Genomic DNA, 18059 nt, shown 5'->3' with positions numbered 1-18059 from the left:
GAGGGAATTAAGATCCCTCATGGACTTCCCTGGTGGCTCAGACAGTAAAGTGTCTGTCTACAATGCGGGAGACCTGGGTTCAATCCCTGGGTTGGGAAGATTCCCTGGAGAAGGAAATGGCAACCCACTCCAGTACTCTTGCCTAGAAAAATCCCATGGACGGAGGAGCCTGGTGCAGGCTACTGTCCATGGGGTCAAAAAGAGTCGGACATGACTGAGATACTTCACTTACTTACGCTTGAGAGCAACTCAGCCTGAATGCCACAACTAGAGAGCCCCTGCATTGTAAGGAAAGATGGGTGCCACATGCCACAACTAAGACCCAATGCAGCAAAATAAACAAGTAAAAAAAATTTCAAACATAAATATATAAATGGTGTCCAAAAAACCCAGTACCCTTTTTTTTTAATATTCACCTACTTTAACATTTAACATTTTACCCTATGCTTTATCATTTACTTTATATCTTTCAATATACAACTAAGAATATTCCCTTATATAATCACAGTACATTTATCAACTACAGTGAAGTAAACGTTGATCCAGTATTTTATCTAATCTGCCATTTGTGTTCCAGTTTTGTCAGTTAACCAAATAACGTCCTTTGTAACATCTTCCCTCCAGTACAAGAACTGGTGCATGGTCTGACATTATATTTTATTTTTTAAAGAGCCCAAAGGTTATTTATTTGATCATTTTTTTGTATTTGATGTACTCCTGTACTCCTTGTTTATGTGGAAGGAGCCCAATTACATGGTAGTGTGAAAATTCTTTGGGACTGCCCTTCTTTGGGGTTAGAATGAAAACTGAACTTTTCCAGTCTTTGGCCTTTGCTGAGTTTTCTAAATTTGCGGCATATTGAGTGGAGCACTTTCACAGCATCATCTTTTAGGATTTGAAATAGCTCAGCTGGAATTCTATCACTTCCTCTAGCTTTGTTCCTAGTAATGCTTCCTAAGCCCCACTTGACTTCACACTCTAGGATGTCTGGCTCTGGATGAGTGGCCACATCATCATGGTTATCCGGGATATTAAGACTTTTTTGTACAGTTCTTTGTATCCTTGCCAAAACTTCTTAAACTATTCTGCTTTCATTAGGTCCTTAACAAAAAGACCTTCAGTCCTTTATCGTGCCCATCTTTGCATGAAATCTTCCCTTGATATTTTCAATTTTCTTGAAGAGATCTCATCTTTCACATTCTGTTGGTTGGTTTCCTCTATTGCTTTGCATTGTTCACTAAAGAATGCTTTCTTATCTCTCCTTGTTACTTTCTGGAATTCTGCATTCAGTTTGGTGTATTTTTCCCTTTCTTGTTTTTCACTTTTCTTCTTCTCTCAGCTATTTCTAAAACCTTCTCAACCTCTTTACTTTCCTGCCTATCTTTTCCTTTGGGATGGTTTTGATCACCACCTCCTATATAATGTTACAAAAAAACATCTGTCCATGTTCTTCAGGCATTCTGTCTACCAGGTCTAATTCCTTGACTCTATTCATCCCCTCCACTGTATAATCATAAGGGATTTGATTTAGGTCATACCTGAAAGGCTTACTGGTTTTCCCTACTTTCTTCAATTTAAGTCTAAAATTTGCAATAAGGAGCTCATGATCTGAGCCACAGTCAGCGCCAGGTCTTGTGTTTGCTGACTGTATAGAGCTTCTCCATCCTTGACTGCAAATAATCAATCTCATTTTGCTATTGACCATCTGGTGATGACCATGTGTAGAAAGGTTTGTGTTGTTCAAAGAGGGTATTTCCAATATTTCCAGTGTGTTCTCTTGTGTTCTCAAGCGGTACTTTTAAACAAAAGTTTCTTATTCAGCAAAGAATCTACAGATGATGACTGCAGCCATGAAATTAAAAGACCCTGGCTTCTTGGAAGAAAAGCTACGACAAATCTAGACAGCATATTAAAAAGCAGAGGCATCACTTTGCCAACAAAGATCCATATAGACAAAGCTATGGGCTTTCCAGTAGTCATGTACAGATGTGAGAGTTGGACCATGGAGAAGGCTGAGCACTGAAGAACTGATGCTTTCAAGCTGTGGTGCTGGAGAAGACTCTTCAGAGTCCCTTGGACAGCAAGGAGATCAAACCAGTCAATCCAAAAGGAAATCAACCCTGGATATTCATTGAAAGGACTGATCCTGAAGCTGAAGCTCCAATACTCTGGCCACCTGCTGAAAAGAGCCAACTTATTAGAAAAAACCCTCATGCTGGGAAAGACTGAGAGTAGAAGTGGGTGACAGAGGATGAAAGTGTTGTATGGCATCATCAACTCAATGGACATGTGTTTGACCAAACTCATAGGGCAGGGAAGCCTGGCTGGCCATGCTGCAGTCCATGGGGTCCCGAAGAATTGGACACGACTCAGCGAGTGAACAACAGCAAGAAAAGAAACTGGGTGATGTGATCTCACCAGTTATGGAATTCCAGCTCTGACCTCCAGCCTGAAGCTCTTTTCCACCTCGGAAAGGTGTTTAGGTCAGCAAGTGTTTAAAAAAAAAAAAAAAAAAACAGGCAGGAGCTGGGTGGATGTGCTTTCCCTTCTGCACAGGAGGGGATCGGTGGTCCAGGTGGGGTCTGAGAGAGGGTGAGCATCCTGGGCCTGGTGTGGGTGTGTGTGTGTGGGGGGGGGGAGACTCAGAAACCCACTAAGCTCCTGAGACGAACTGCCAGCACTCTTGGTCCCTCAATGCACGACTTAAAGAAGCTACTCACGAAGACCCCACCCAGAAACCTATCAGGGAAGCACGGCCAGGACCCGCGCCTGCGCAGTGGCGCCCCGCACCAACTTTGCAAGATGCCCCCCCCACCCCCCGCCCCCGCACCAAGACTCGCTTCCCGCAGACCACCGACCCTGGAGACGTTTTCTTCTTCAGTCGCTCAGTCGTGTCCGACTCTTTACGATCCTATGGACTGCAGCACGCCAGGCTTCCCTGTCCACATATCCGGGAGTTTGTTCAAACTCTTGTTCATTGAGTCATACCTTTTCTTGAGTGCTGCTGTCCATGAGGTCACAAAGAGTCGAACACAACTGAGCGACTGAACAACTGAGTGAGGCGAAAAACTGGTTCATAGTTAAACACGTTGTCTCTCCCTTCCCATTCTGTGAACTATAAACCTTCCGACTCTACACAGAAGGGACTCATTCCTCGGGGCTTCCCTGTAGCTGGCTGCCAACCGGTAGCCCGGAGGGTTGTGGGTGGGCGCACCCGGAGACCACGTGGCCGGCATCCGCCAATCAGCGCAAGACGGCACACTGCGGCTCGGCTTCAAACAAACTACCGTCTGGCGAGAGCGGCCTGAGGGGAGAGCGGCCTGTGGGGCCCTGCCCCCTCGCCTGGGTCTGGGGGCCCGGCGAGACCGCGGGCGGGTGGGGGCGCCGAGAGCGGGGGCGGGGCGCAGTGGTCGAGTGACGGCCGGTCTCACCTACTCGGGGTGCGGGCCGCGGAGCGGTGGACCCCGCAGCCAATGGGCGGGGGCGAGGGCGAGGGGCGGCCCGGCCGGCGGGGAGGGGGAGCCCGCGGCCGGGGGACGCGGGGGGAGGAGGGGGCGGGCTCCCAATCCGGTTCCATCCGGTTCTCCCACCACCCCCGCCGCGGGTCCCAGCAGCTCGGGCGGCGGGAGGAGCGGCAGCGGTCAGGCTACTCAGCTTCGCGAAGGCTGTCGGCGCGCCGCGGCCCTCAGGCACCCGGCTCTCGCCCGCCCCGTAGCCACGATGCCCAAGAGGAAGGTGAGCAGTGGCCGCATCCCGCACACGCCCACTCCGCCGCCCGGCCGTCCCCAGAGCCCCGCGAGGCCCAGGCCCGCTGCGCTGTGCCGGGAAGGCGGCCGGACCAACCTGAGCGGGCGCCGGGCGATTCTGGGACTTTCGGCGGCCGGAGGAGCTTGGGTGGGCTATTCGAACCGGTGCGGTGAAGGCCGCTAATGTCACGCGCCCGTGGCTGCTGGGCGTCAGAGCAGTATTGTTCGCGAGCTGCGCCCACTGGTCGTCTCTTTCCTCCTGCAGGTCATCTCCGCGGAGGGGTCAGTAAAGGAAGAGGTAAGACGCCATCCCGCTCCGTTCCCCGGGGGTGGTCTCGGTTTGCACCATACCACACATTCCTTGCTCATTTTCAGTTCAGTCGCTCAGTCGTGTCCGACTCTTTGTGACCCCATGAATCGCAGCACGCCAGGCCTCCCTGTCTATCACCAGCTCCTGGAGTTCACTCAGACTCACGTCCATCGAGTCAGTGATGCCATCTAGCCATCTCATCCTCTGTCGTCCCCTTCTCCTCTTGCCCGCAATCCCTCCCAGGATCAGAGTCTTTTCCAGTGAGTCAACTCTTCGCATCAGGTGGCCAAAGTACTGGAGTTTCAGCTTTAGCATCACACCTTCCAGGGCTGATCTCCTTCAGAATGGACTGGTTGGATCTCCTTGCAGTCCAAGGGACTCTGAAGAGTCTTCTCCAACACCACCACAGTTCAAAACCATCAATTCTTCGGCACTCAGCTTTCTTCAGAGTCCAACTCTCACATCCATACATGACCACTGGAAAAACAATAGCCTTGACTAGACGAACCTTTGTTGGCAAAGTAATGTCTCTGCTTTTCAATATGCTATTTAGGTTGGTCATAACTTTCCTTCCAAGGAGTAAGCGTCTTCTAATTTCATGGCTGCAGTCACCATGTGCAGTGATTTTGGAGCCCAAAAAAATGAAGTCTGACACTGTTTCCCCATCTATTTCCCATGAAGTGATGGGACCGGATGCCATGATCTTTGTTTTCTGAATGTTGAGTTTTAAGCCAACTTTTTCACTCTCCTCTTTCACTTTCATCAAGAGGCTCTTTAGTTCTTCTTCACTTTCTGCCATAAGGGTGGTGTCATCTGCGTATCTGAGGTGATTGATATTTCTCCCGGCAATCTTGATTCCAGCTTGTGCTTCCAGCCCAGCATTTCTCACGATGTACTGTGCATATAAGTTAAATAAGCAGGGTGACAATATACAGCCTTGACGTACTCCTTTTCTTATTTGGAACCAGTCTGTTCCATGTCCAGTTCTAACTGTTGTTTCCTGACCTGCATACAAATTTCTCAAGAGGCAGATCAGGTGGTCTGGTATTCCTATCTCTTTCAGAATCTTCCACAATTTATTGTGATCCACAAAGGCTTTGGCATAGTCAATAAAGCAGAAGTAGATGTTTTTCTGGAACTCTCTTGCTTTTTCGATGATTCAATGGATATTGGCAATTTGGCTCATTTTATATACTTCCAAAGCTCAAGAGGAGATTGGCAAAGCTATCAGCTGTAAGTAAAGCAAGGCCCCTAACCTCTTTTTTTCTTGGGGTTCAACCCAGGAAAGAAATTCAGTGTTGTTAGGTCTTTGCAAACAGTAACTGTGGCTTCAGAAGGTGAATTTTAAATCATTATAACTAGGCTCAAACATCTTTACTAATCAAAGTAGGAACCATTACAATCAACAGATTGTTGCCAATGAGAAATGTTTGTTTATTCCTTTAGTGTATAAAACTCTGATTTGGGAGTCCATGAACTCTTGGAAACCATTTTCTTAGTCATTCTGGTTGTGGAAGCAGCTTTCGTGCAAATAATTGTCAAGACGCTTGAAGAAGTGGTTGGCAAGAGAGTAGGTAAATATGGCGGCAAATTAGGCAAAACTTTGTAGCCCAGTGCGTAAAACTTCTGAAGCATGGTTGTGCAATCTATGGTCTGGCATTGTGGAGAAGAACTGGGCCCTTTTAGTTGACCAGTGCTGGCCGAAGGCGCTGCAGTTTTTGGTGCATCTCGGTTTACTGAGCATACTTCTCAGATGTAATGCTTGCACTTGGATTCAGAAAGCTGTAGTGGATCAGACTAGCAGCAGACCACCGAACAGTGACCATGACACTTTTTTGGTACAAGTTCAGGGATTCATTTTGATCCAGCCACTGAGCTGGTCACTGCCGGTTGTTGGATAAAAATCTAGTTTTTGTGGCTCGTCATAATTGGATTGAGATATGGTTCAATGTTGTTCCATTGAATGAGAGAAGACAACACTTCAAATCACAATTCTTTTGATCTGAAGTCAGTTCATGAGGCACGCACTTATTAAGCTTTTTCACCTTTCCAATTTGCTTCAAATGCCAAATGACAGTAGAATGGTTGATGTTGAATTCTTGGGCAACTCTTTGTGTAGTTGTAAGAGGATCACCTTTGATGCTGCTCTCAGTTGGTAGCTGTCAACTTCTGATGGCCAGCCACTACACTCCTCATCTTCAAGTCCCTTGTCTCCTTTTCTAAACTTCCTGAACCGGTACTGCACTGTACCTTCCTTAGTACCTGGGCCAAATGTGTGTGCAATCATTTGGAACTCGAATAAGAAGGTCACTCTAATTTGCTTTTTCTCTAACATCATTTTTGTAATCTAAAATAAATAGCAAGTAATAAATCATAACAAAAGTTTAAAAAGCGATAAATGCATATTACATTCATGTATAGCATAACCTCATTAATTTTAGAATGTATCCCTATGTCAAACAGCAAAGTCCAACAGTGCAAAACCACAGTTACTTTTGCACCAACCTAATAACTTTACCTTTTACAAATCTGCTCCTTCAAAAGTGGAAACGAAGCCAAAACAGCAGCCGGAAAGGTAGATTTCAAACTCACCTTTAAAGACCATGGTGTCTTCAAAATGTTCCAGTGCTGCTAATGCATACTTCTGGCCACTGACATCTTGACTATGAGTATCTCAAAACCAACCAGAGTTTGGTGTCATAACCTCTTGAAAAGTAGGAGTTCATTTACCACTTTTAAGTTTGTGTTATAATCAGATCAGATCAGATCAGTCGCTCAGTCGTGTCCGACTCTTTGTGACCCCATGAATCGCAGCACGCCAGGCCTCCCTGTCCATCACCAACTCCTGGAGTTCACCCAGACTCTAACGTCCATCAAGTCAGTGATGCCACCCAGCCATCTCATCCTCTGTCGACCCCTTTCTTCTTGCCCCCAATCCCTCCCAGCATCAGAGTCTTTTACAGTGAGTCAACTCTTCGCGTGAGGTGGCCAAAGTACTGGAGTTTCAGCTTTAGTATCATTCCTTCCAAAGAAATCCCAGGGCTGATCTCCTTTAGAATGGACTGGCTGGATCTCAAGCCACGAGTCCAAGGGACTCTCAAGAGTCTTCTCCAACACCACAGTTCAAAAGCATCAATTCTTCGGCGCTTAGCCTTCTTCACAGTCCAACTTTCACATCCATACATGACCACAGGAAAAACTATAGCCTTGACTAGACAAACCTTTGTTGGCAAAGTAATGTTTCTGCTTTTGAATATGCTATCTAGGTTGGTCAGAACTTTCCTTCCAAGGAGTAAGCATCTTCTAATTTCATGGCTGCAGTCACCATGTGCAGTGATTTTGGAGCCCAGAAAAATAAAGTCTGACACTGTTTCCACTGTTTCCCCATCTATTTCCCATGAAGTGATGGGACCGGGTGCCATGATCTTTGTTTTCTGAATGTTGAGCTTTAAGCCAACTTTTTCACTCTCACTTTCACTTTCATCAAGAGGCTTTTTAGTTCCTCTGCACTTTCTGCCATAAGGGTGGTGTCATCTGCATATCTGAGGTTATTGATATTTCTCCCGGCAATCTTGATTCCAGCTTGTGTTTCTTGCAGTCCAGCGTTTCTCATGATGTACTCTGCATATAAGTTAAATAAACAGGGTGACAGTATACAGCCTTGACGTACTCCTTTTCCTATTTGGAACCAGTCTGTTATTCCATGTCCAGTTCTAACTGTTGCTTCCTGACTTGCATACAGATTTCTTAAGAGGCAGGTCAGGTGGTCTGGTATTCCCATCTCTTTCAGAATTTTCCACAGTTGATTGTGATCCACACAGTCAAAGGCTTTGGCATAGTCAATAAAGCAGAAATAGATGTTTTTCTGGAACTCTCTTGCTTTTTCTGTGATCCACAGATGTTGGCAATTTGATCTCTGGTTCCTCTGCCTTTTCTAAAACCAGCTTGAACATCAGGAAGTTCACGGTTCACATATTGCTGAAGTCTGGCTTGGAGAATTTTGAGCATTACTTTACTAGCATGTGAAATGAGTGCAATTGTGCGGTAGTTTGAGCATTCTTTGGCATTGCCTTTCTTTTGGATTGGAATGAAAACTGACCTTTTCCAGTCCTGTGGCCACTACTGAGATTTCCAAATTTGCTGGCATATTGAGTGCAGCACTTTCACAGCATCATCTTTCAGGATTTGGAATAGCTCAACTGGAATTCCATCACCTCCACTAGCTTTGTTCATAGTGATGCTTTCTAAGGCCCACTTGACTTCACATTCCAGGATGTCTGGCTCTAGATGAGTGATCACACCATCATGATTATCTGGGTCATGAAGATCTTTTTTGTACAGTTCTTCTGTGTATTCTTGCCATCTCTTCATAATATCTTCTGCTTCTGTTAGGTCCGTACCATTTCTGTCCTTTATCGAGCCCATCTTTGCATGAAATGTTCCTTTGGAACAATGTTGTTTCTGGTCTGGGTAAAATACAGTAGATGTAGTCATTGTCCTGTGGCTTCCCTAGAGGCTCAAGGGAAGGTAAAAAATCCCCCTGCTGTGCAGGAGCCTCAGGAGATGTGGGTTCTATCCCTGGGTCAGGAAGATCCCCTGGAAAGGGGAATGGCAACCCACTCCAGTATTCTTTCCAGGAGAACCCCATGGACAGAGGAGCCTGGTGGGCTACAGTCCATAAGGTCGCAATGAGTCAGACATGACTGAAGCAACTTGGCACAGTCATTTACCTGGCTTATGGTAATATTAATATAATGTATCAGATTAATGCTACTGCAGAATTTGGGAAATTTAAGACAGCTGAAAATACTGAAGCATAACCTTCACTTACCAGAGAAATCCATTCTTTACTTTGTGTGCATTTTGGTTAGTATATCTGTTGGTTACATGCTTGTACTTCCTCATATGACAATATCAGCAAAGCTAGAGCTGAGGCAAGGAAATGGGGAATGTGTAACTTTTTGCAAGTAATGTTCCCAGGGCAAGATAGGGGGTCATACCTTACATGCAGGGGGAGATCAAGAGGTGTGTCCTTTGAGAACATGACCAACAATCTTTTAAAATTATTTTATGTAATGTGTATTGTTGCTAAGTCATGTTGCTTTTTGTGGCCCCGTGGACTGCAGCATACCAAGCTTCCCCATCCTTCACTATCTCCTAGATTTACTCAAACTTAAGTCCGTTGAGTCGGTAATGCTAACCAACCAGCTCATCCTCTGTTTCCCGCTTCTCCTTCGCCCTTGATCTTTCCCAGCATCAAGATCTTTTCCAGTGAGCTGCGTTTTCACCTAACGCAGCCAAAATATTGGAGCTTCCCCTTCAGCATCAGTCCTTCCAATGAATATTCAGGGTTGATTTCCATTAGAATTGACTGGTTTGAAGCTGTCCAAGGGACTCTCAAGAGTCTTCTCCAAGACCACAATTTGAAAGGATTAGGCACTCAGCCACCTTTAAGGTCTAACTGTGACATCCGCACGTGACTACTGGAAAAACCATAGCTTTGACTCTTGGGACCTTGTCAGCAAAGTGATGTCTCTGTTTTTTAATACTCTGTCTAGCTTTGTAATAGCTTTTCTTCCAAGGAGCAAGCGTCTTTTAGTTTCATGAGTGTACTCACTGTCCACAATGATTTTGGAGCCCAAGAAAATAAAATCTGTCACTGTTTCCACTTTTCTCCCTTCTAGTTGCCATGAAGAAATGGCACCAGATGCCATGATCTTAGTCTTTTGAATGTTGAATTTTAATCCAGCTTCTTCATGCATCTCTTTAGTCCTCATCAAGAGCTCTTTAGTTTCTCTTCACTTTCTGCCATTAGAGTGGTATCATCTGCATATCTGAGGTTGTTGATATTTCTCCTGGCAATCTTGATTCCAGCTTGTGATTCATCCAGCCCAGGATTTCACATGATGTACTCTGCATAGAAGTTAAATAAGCAGAGTGACAATATACAGTTTTGACATACTCCTTTCCCAATTTTGAACCAGTGGGTTGGTCCATGTCTCATTCTAACTGTTGATGCTTGACCTGCATACAGATTTCTCAGGAGACAACTATGTTGGTCTGTGCATTTCTTTTAAGAATTTTCTACAATTTGTTGTGATCCACACAGTCAAAGGCTTTCGCATAGTCAATGAAGCAGAAGTAAATGTTTTTCTGGAATTCCCTTGTTTTTCTGTGATCCAGCAGATGTTGGCAATTTGATCTCTGGTTCTTCTGCCTTTTGGAACCCACCTTGTGTATCTGAAGTTCTCAGTTCACATACTGCTGAAGCCTAGTTTGAAGGATTTTGATCGTTACCTTGCTAGCATGTGAAATGAGCACAATTATGCAGTAGTTTGAACATTCTTTGGCATTGCCCTTCTTTGGGATTGGAATGAAAACTGACCTTTTCCAGTCCTGTGGCCACTGCTGAGTTTCTCAAATTTGATGACATACTGGGTCCAGCACTTTAACAGCATCATCTTTTAGGATTTGAAATAGCTCAAATGCAATTCGTCATGTCCTCTACTTTTCTTTGCAGTAAGCCTTCCTAACCCCAACTTGACTTCACACTCTGGCATGTCTGGCTCTAGGTGAGTGACCACACCATTGTGGGTATCTGGATTATTTTGCATAGTTTTTCTGTGTATTCTTGCCACCTCTTTTTAATTTCTTTTGCTTCTTAGATCCTTACTGTTTCTGTCCTTTATCGTGTCCATCCTTGCATGAAATGTTTCCTTGAGATCTCTAATTTCTTGAAGAGATCTCTAGTCTTTCCCAGTCTATTGTTTTCCTCTCTTTGGGATGGTTTTGGTCACCACCTCCTGTACACTTTTACAAACTTCTGTCCAAAGTTCCTCAGGCACTCTGTCTTCCAGAGTCTATTCCCTTGAATCTATTCATCATCTCCACTGTATAATCATAGGGATTTGATTTAGGTCCTTCCTGAATGGCCTACTATTACTAAGTCACTTCATTCGTGTCCAACTCTGTGCGACCCCATAGATGGCAGCCCATCAGGCTCCCCCGTCCCTGGGATTCTCCAAGCAAGAACACTGGAGTGGGTTGCCATTTCCTTCTCCAGTGCATGAAAGTGAAAAGTGAAAGTGAAGTTGCTCAGTTGTATCCGACTCTTAGCGACCCCATGGACTGCAGCCCACCAGGCTCCTCCGTCCTTGGGATTTTCCAGGCAAAAGTACTGGAGTGGGGTGCCATTGCCTTCTCCGGGTTTTCCCTACTTTCTTCGATTTAAGGCTGAATTTTGCAATAAGGAACTCATGATCTGAGCCATAGTTAACTTGGTCTTGTTTTTGCTGACTGTATAGAGCGTCTCCATCCTTCACTGCAAAGAATGTAATCACTTGATTTCAATGTTAACCATCTGGTGATATCCATTTGTAGAGTAGTCTCTTATGTTATTGGAAATGGGTGTTTGCAATGACCTGTGTATTCTCTTGACAAAACTCTGTTAGCCTTTGCCTTACTTCATTTGTACTCCAAGGTCAAACTTGCCTGTTACTCCAGGTGCATGTTGACTTCCTTAGCTTTCCATTTCAATCCAGTGATGAAAAGGATATTTTTTGGTGTTAGTTCCAGAAGGTTTTGTAGGTCTTCATAGAACTGGTCAATTTCAGCTTCTTCAGCATTTGTGGTTGGGGCATAGACTTGGATGTTGAATGGTTTTTCTTGGAAAGGAACCGAGATCATTCTGTCATTTTTGAGGTTGCACACAAGTACTGCATTTCTGATTCTTCTGTTGACTGTGAGGGCTACTCCATTTCTTCTAAGGGATTCTTCCCCACAGTAGTAGATATAACAGTCACCTGAATTAAATTTGCCTGTTCCCACCCATTTTAGTTCACTGATTCCTAAGACGATGTTTTCTCTTGCCATCTGCTTCCAATTCACCTTGATTGGACTGCGTCCAATTTACCTTGATTCATGGACTTAACATTCCATGTTCCTATGCAATACTCTTCTTTACAGCATTGGATTTTACTTTCTTCACCAGATACGTCCAAAACTGAGTATTGTTTCTGCTTTGGCTGAGCCTCTTCATTCTTTCTGGAGTTATTAGTAATTGTCCTCTGCTCTTCCCCAGTAGTATACTGGACATGTTCCAACATGGGGGGCTCATCTTTAGGTGTCATATCTTTTTTGCATTTTTACACAGTTCACGGAGTTCTCGCGGCCAGAATACTGGAGTGGTTTGCCAGTCTTTTCTGCAGTAGATCACGTTTTGTCAGAATTCTCCACTATGACCCGTCCTTCTTCACTGGCCCTACGTGGCGTGGCGTGGCTCATAGCTTCATTGAGTTACGCAAGCTCCTTCTCCACAACAAGGCACTGACCTATGAAGGAAAGAAGAGAAGCAAAAAGCAAGGGAGAAAGGGAAAGGTTTATCCAGCTGAATCCAGAGTTCCAGAGCAACGTGAAGGCCTTCTTCAATGAACAATGCAAAGAAATAGAGGAAAACAACAGAAAGGGAAAGACTAGAAATCTCTTCAAGAAAATTAGAGATATCAAACATTTCATGCAGAGAAGGGCACAATAAAGGACAGAAACGGTAAAGACCTAATAGACGCAGAAGAGATCAAGAAGAGATGTCAAGAATACACAGAAAAACTGTACAAAAACTATCTCAATGACACAGATAACCACGATAGTGTGGTCACTCACTCAGAGCCAGACATTCTGGAGTGTAAAGTCAAGTGGGCCTTAGGAAGCACTGCTTCAAGTAAAGCTAGTGAAGATGATGGAATTCCAGCAGAGCTATTTAAAATCCTAAGTGATGATGCTATTTAAGTTCTGCACTCAATATATTAGCAAATTTGGAAAACCCAGCAGTTGCCACAAGACTGGAAAAGGTCAATTCATCCCAATTCCCAAGAAGGGCATTAGTAAAAGAGTGTTCAAACTACTGGCCAGTTGTACTCATTTCCCATGCTAGTAAGGTTATGCTCAAAAGCCTTTAAGCTAGTCTTCAGCAGTACATAAACTGAAACTTCCAGATATTCAAGCTGGGTTTAGAAAAGGTAGAGAAACCAGAGATCAAATTGCCAGGATTCACTGGATCATAGAGAAATCAAGGTAATTCCAGAAAAATATCTATTTCTGTGTCACTGACTACCATAAAGCCCTTGACTGTGTATCATAACAAACTGTGGAAAACTCTTAAAAGAGATGGGAATACCAGAGAAATCTGTATGCCGGTCAAGAAGCAACAGTTAGAATCCTTTATGCAACAACTGACTGGTTCAGGGTTGAGAAAGGAGTATGACAAGGCTGTTTATTGTCACTCTGCTTTTTTAATTTATATGTAGAGAACATCATGGGAAGTGCTGGGCTGGATGAGTTACAAGCTGGGATCAAGATTTTTGGGAGAAATATCAACAACCTCAGATACACAGATGATACCAGTCTAATGATAGAAAGTGAAGAGGAACTAAAGAGCCTCTTGATGAGGGTGAAAAGAGGGGAGTGAAAAAGCCGGCTTTAAATTCAATATTAAAAATCTAAGTTCATGATCTCTGGTCCCGTCACTTCATGGCAAATAGAAGGGGGAAAGGTGCAAACAGTGACAGATTTCTTCTTCTTGGGCTCTGAAATCACTGTGGATGGTAACTGCAGCCGTGAAATTAAAAGACGATTGTTTCTTGGCAGGAAAGCTATGACAAACCTAGACAATGTATTAAAAAGCAAAGACATTGCTTGGCTGACAAAAGTTTGTATAGTCAAACCAGTAGTCAATGTATGGATGTGATAGTTGGACCATAAAAAAGGCAGAGCATCAAAGAAATGATGCTTTTGAACTCTAGTGCTGGAGAAGAATCTTGAGAGTCCCTTGGACAGCAAGGAGATCAAACCAGTCAATCCTAAAGGAAATCAACCCTGAATGCTCATTGTAAAGACTGAAGCTGAAGCTCCAGTACTTTCACCACCAGATGTGAATAGCCTACTCTCTGGGAAAGACCCTGATGCTGAGAAAGATAGAAGGAGAAGGGGATGACATAGGATGAGATGATTGTATGGCATTACTAATTCAATGGACGTGAACTTAGGCAAACTCTAGGATATGGTGAGGGACAGGGAGGCCTGGCATGCTGCAGTCCGTGAGGTCACAGAATTGGACACAACTTGGCAACCAACTACAGAGTGGAGTGTAAAATTTTTAGCGTTTTTCCAAAAGAAGTTTCTGTTTTGTGATCTTTTATAAAAGGATCCAGGGAAGGTATAGGCATAGTATGTCAACTTGGAATTTCTCTGACCAGAAAAATTGTAAGAATTCTGTACAAAAATGCAGTAAAGGGAAATTTCATGAAGGTGGGGAAAAAATAGTAGATCTTGTTGCAAAATATCTGCATGAAAAGTTTACTACTATTATGTATCTATTTGCTTTTTCAGTAAACCAGTTGGCTGAAATAGTATGCCTATTTTCTGTTACATCTTTCTTATTTACCTGGCTTCATTTTGATCTGCCCTAAAAGTTTGTTGTTGTTGTTGTTAATAAGAGTCCCTAAAAAGAGTTTAGGGACTTCCCTGTGGTCCAGTGGTTAAGACTCCAAGTTCCCAATGCAGGGAGCCCAGATTCCTTCCCTGGTTAAGGAACTGAGATCCCACATGATGATCTGAGCCGCCAAAAGAGGGTGGGGGGAAAAAAAGATTTTACTTCCAGTTTGGCTTTGGACATCAGATGTAAATAATGTTTTTCTTCCTCCCATGGAGAGGCCAACAGGTAAGTTTTTACATGTTCCTTGAGAAACAAACCTGTTGGTTTAGTTTTTCCAAGGGAAAAATGATGGGGAAAGGAAGGAGCTTTTTTCCCTTTAGTCATCTTTGTAATTGATCCATTTGAAGGCTTAAACAGAAGGTAAAGGTTTTGGTGTCTTTAATACCATGATGGAGACATGTAGATTTATTTTGTTTACTCTTGCTTTCTAGCTATTAGTTAAAAGTGGTATTATCCCAGTGTAGGATATTTTCAGTTTTCACATTTGTATGTTACTGTGATAGTGGTTATAAAATTAATGAGAAATCAGAAAGAAATCAGATTAAGAATGTTTTTAAATACAGAAACAATTGTGACACTTCATGGTGTCAGTGTGTGTAGCAGTGTTGTCCCAATTCTGTTTGTTATTAGGTAATTTATTATTTATTCTAAAGATACTGAATTGCTAGTTGTTGTCATGCTATCATGTATGAAATGCCACTATTGGCACAGAATCCATTCCACTGATTTTTTTCCCCCATCTTAGCATTGAAGTTGTGAGATCTGTTTTTGTAGCTGTTTAATGTGGGTATTGGTCAGTATTGTAAAACTCATTATTGACTTAATTTGGCTGTTAACTACCTTCTCTACTTAAAGGAAATAAATATTAAATATTTGTTAAATTTTTCCTTCCCCATTGGTGGATGGTATCCAAAAATACTGTTGTATTGATGGGTGCAAAAGTTATTGTGGTTTTTGCATTTTTAAATTTTCCATTTGATAATGCAGTATATTCTTAAATGTGGTTTTGTTATACATCACTTTAATGGGCATTTCTTGATGTATGTTTTTTTCCTAATGACTTACTATTTGCTGTTTATGTTTACTTTAGACTATGGAAATGATGTTAGAGAAAAAGCAAATTCGAGCGATTTTCTTATTCGAGTTCAAAATGGGTCGTAAAGCAGCAGAGACAACTCGCAACATCAACAACGCATTTGGCCCAGGAACTGCTAAGGAACGTACAGTGCAGTGGTGGTTTAAGAAGTTTCGCAAAGGAGATGAGAGCCTTGAAGATGACGAGCGTAGTGCACGGCCATCAGAAGTTGACAACGACCAATTAAGAGAAATCATTGATGCCGATCCTCTTAAAACTACACGAAAAATTGCCGAAGAACTCAAGGTCAACCATTCTACAGTCGTTCGGCATTTGAAGCAAATTGGAAAGGTAAAAAAGCTCAATAAGTGGGTGCCTCATGAGCTGACTGAAATTCAAAAAAATCGTCGTTTTGAAGTGTCATCTTCTCTTATTCTACGCAACAAAAATGAACCATTTCTCGATCGGATTGTGACATGCCACGAAAAGTGGATTTTATCTGATAACCGGCGACAACCAGCTCAGAGGTTGGATCGAGGGAAAACTCTGAACTTGTACCAAAAAAAGATCATGGTCACTGTTTGGTGGTCTGCTGCCGGTCTTATCCACTATAGCTTTCTGAATCCTGGTGAAACCATTACATCTGAGAAGTATGCTCAACAAATCAATGAGATGCACCAAAAACTACAACACCTACAGCCAGCATTGGTCAACAGAAAGGGCCCAGTTCTTCTCCACGACAATGCCCGACCACATGTCGCACAACCAGCCCTTCAGAAGTTTAATGAATTGGGCTACGAAGTTTTGCCTCATCCGCCACATTCACCTGACCTATTACCAACCCACTACCACTTCTTCAAGCATCTCGACAACTTTCTGCAGGGTAAACGCTTCCACAACCAGCAGGATGCAGAAAATGCTTTCCAAGAGTTTGTCGAATCCCGAAGCACGGGTTTTTACGCTACAGGAATAAATGAACTTACTTCTCGTTGGCAAAAATGTGTTGATTGTAATGGTTCCTATTTTGACTAATAAAGATGTGCTTGAGCCTAGTTATAATAATTTAAAATTCATGGTCCAAAACTGCAATTACTTTTGCACCAAATAAACAATTTGTTGTTTATAAGCCACCCAGTCTATGCCATTTTTGTTATAGCAGCCCCAGTATATTAAAACACTTCCTTTCCATATTTAGAAAGGCATACTTCACTGGGAGCAGGAAAGAATAATGTGACCAGGTTCCTCCTGGCTTAATGTTCTTTTTAAAATAACAGTCAGTAAGTACATTGGACTGCTGGAAAGGAAAGCTTGTAACAATAATAACGCCAGTGATCTTGTCTAGTAACAAATATTTATACAGTCGTGTATCCATAAAGTTTGCAAGCAGGCTAGAAACGAGTATTGCATGGTAAGATCTATATCGGTTGTTCATCCTTGGGCTCTTTGTGTTGCAGCATTTCTGGCCAACTTATTGAGCAGAGTGGTCCTCAAGAGCTCCCGTATCAGGGCCCATATCTTTGTTCTCTGCATCCCTTACATCTCATCCTTCTGCAGCTTGGATATCCAGCATAGCAGTGAACAGAGGCATTTGAGTCTCTGGCCGTCGTCTTCCCTCTCACCTTCTTTTGCATGCTGGCTCACACCTGCCCTTGTTTATATTCAGTCTTCACCACATGAACAAACTGGCCGAGACTGGGCTTCTTGGGATGCAGTACAGTATAGCCCAGCACAGTAGGGTTTGAAACTCACTCTGCTTCTTACCTTCCTTTCTACTCTCTAACTTGAGTCTGGTTCCTCCCTACCACTTGCTGAAACGGCTTCATCAGGACAATTGGTGACATGCTTAGTTCTCAGTGTGGTGACACTTTCCAAACCCTGGTTGACTATTTACATCCGTTTGGTTTCAGCCCCCAGAGCACATCACTTCTTTCAGCTCTGTCCTTCCCCAGAGCCCCAAACCTGTAGATCCAACTACCTGCCAGACTCTGGATATTTCCCAAGCCCTTTACACTCAGTGTGTCAATACCAAGCCCACCTGCTTCCCCCAAAACTCCTAGGTCCCTAGCCTGGCGAGTGGCTGTCTAACCACACAGCCTACTAGACACAGGTGATGATCAGCCCGTTCCCCTCTTCGTCCTTCCTCACACGACCCTTCTTTTGTTCAGGCATCCATTCCCATTCTTGGCCCTATGCCCAAATCCAGGATTGGCTTGATTTTCTCTAAGGATATCCCATCTCCCTTCCATGTGACAGTTCCAACCAGTAATAAAGGCAATTAGTCAGGGCTTAGGATAAAAGAGACATGCTTTTCCTGGATGCTATAAATCTGCATGTAACATCTGGACCTGCACTTCTGGACCAAAGGGGAAGCTGGCTTAGGAGGGAGGAGTCAAGAGCATGACAGAGGGTAGAAAAGAATCTGTGATTGTGATAATACAG

General features: G+C 43.6%; 1 protein-coding gene across 1 annotated transcript; it reads left to right on the top strand.

The window, feature by feature from the left end:
• Nucleotides 1-1717: 1717 nt before the first annotated feature.
• On the top strand, nt 1718-16750 carry LOC102265377 (histone-lysine N-methyltransferase SETMAR). The gene is made up of 4 exons (XM_070363177.1): nt 1718-1729; nt 3190-3735; nt 4012-4044; nt 15636-16750. The coding sequence occupies exons 1-4, from the start codon at nt 1718-1720 to the stop codon at nt 16650-16652; spliced, it is 1608 nt and encodes a 535-aa protein (XP_070219278.1). The 3' UTR covers nt 16653-16750.
• Nucleotides 16751-18059: the final 1309 nt, after the last annotated feature.

Source organism: Bos mutus, chromosome 1, assembly GCF_027580195.1.
Source record: "Bos mutus isolate GX-2022 chromosome 1, NWIPB_WYAK_1.1, whole genome shotgun sequence".
Taxonomy (NCBI): Eukaryota; Metazoa; Chordata; class Mammalia; order Artiodactyla; family Bovidae; genus Bos; species Bos mutus.
The sequence above is the reverse complement of the archived record's forward strand: the minus strand, read 5'-3'. Positions and strand labels throughout refer to the sequence as shown.

What these genes read in the sequence shown, in the direction of transcription:
- LOC102265377 (XM_070363177.1), top strand. An exon ending in CCACGATGCCCAAGAGGAAG is followed by an intron (nt 3,736 to 4,011) that starts GTGAGCAGTGGC and finishes TTCCTCCTGCAG; the next exon opens with GTCATCTCCGCGGAGGGGTC. An exon ending in AGGGGTCAGTAAAGGAAGAG is followed by an intron (nt 4,045 to 15,635) that starts GTAAGACGCCAT and finishes TGTTTACTTTAG; the next exon opens with ACTATGGAAATGATGTTAGA.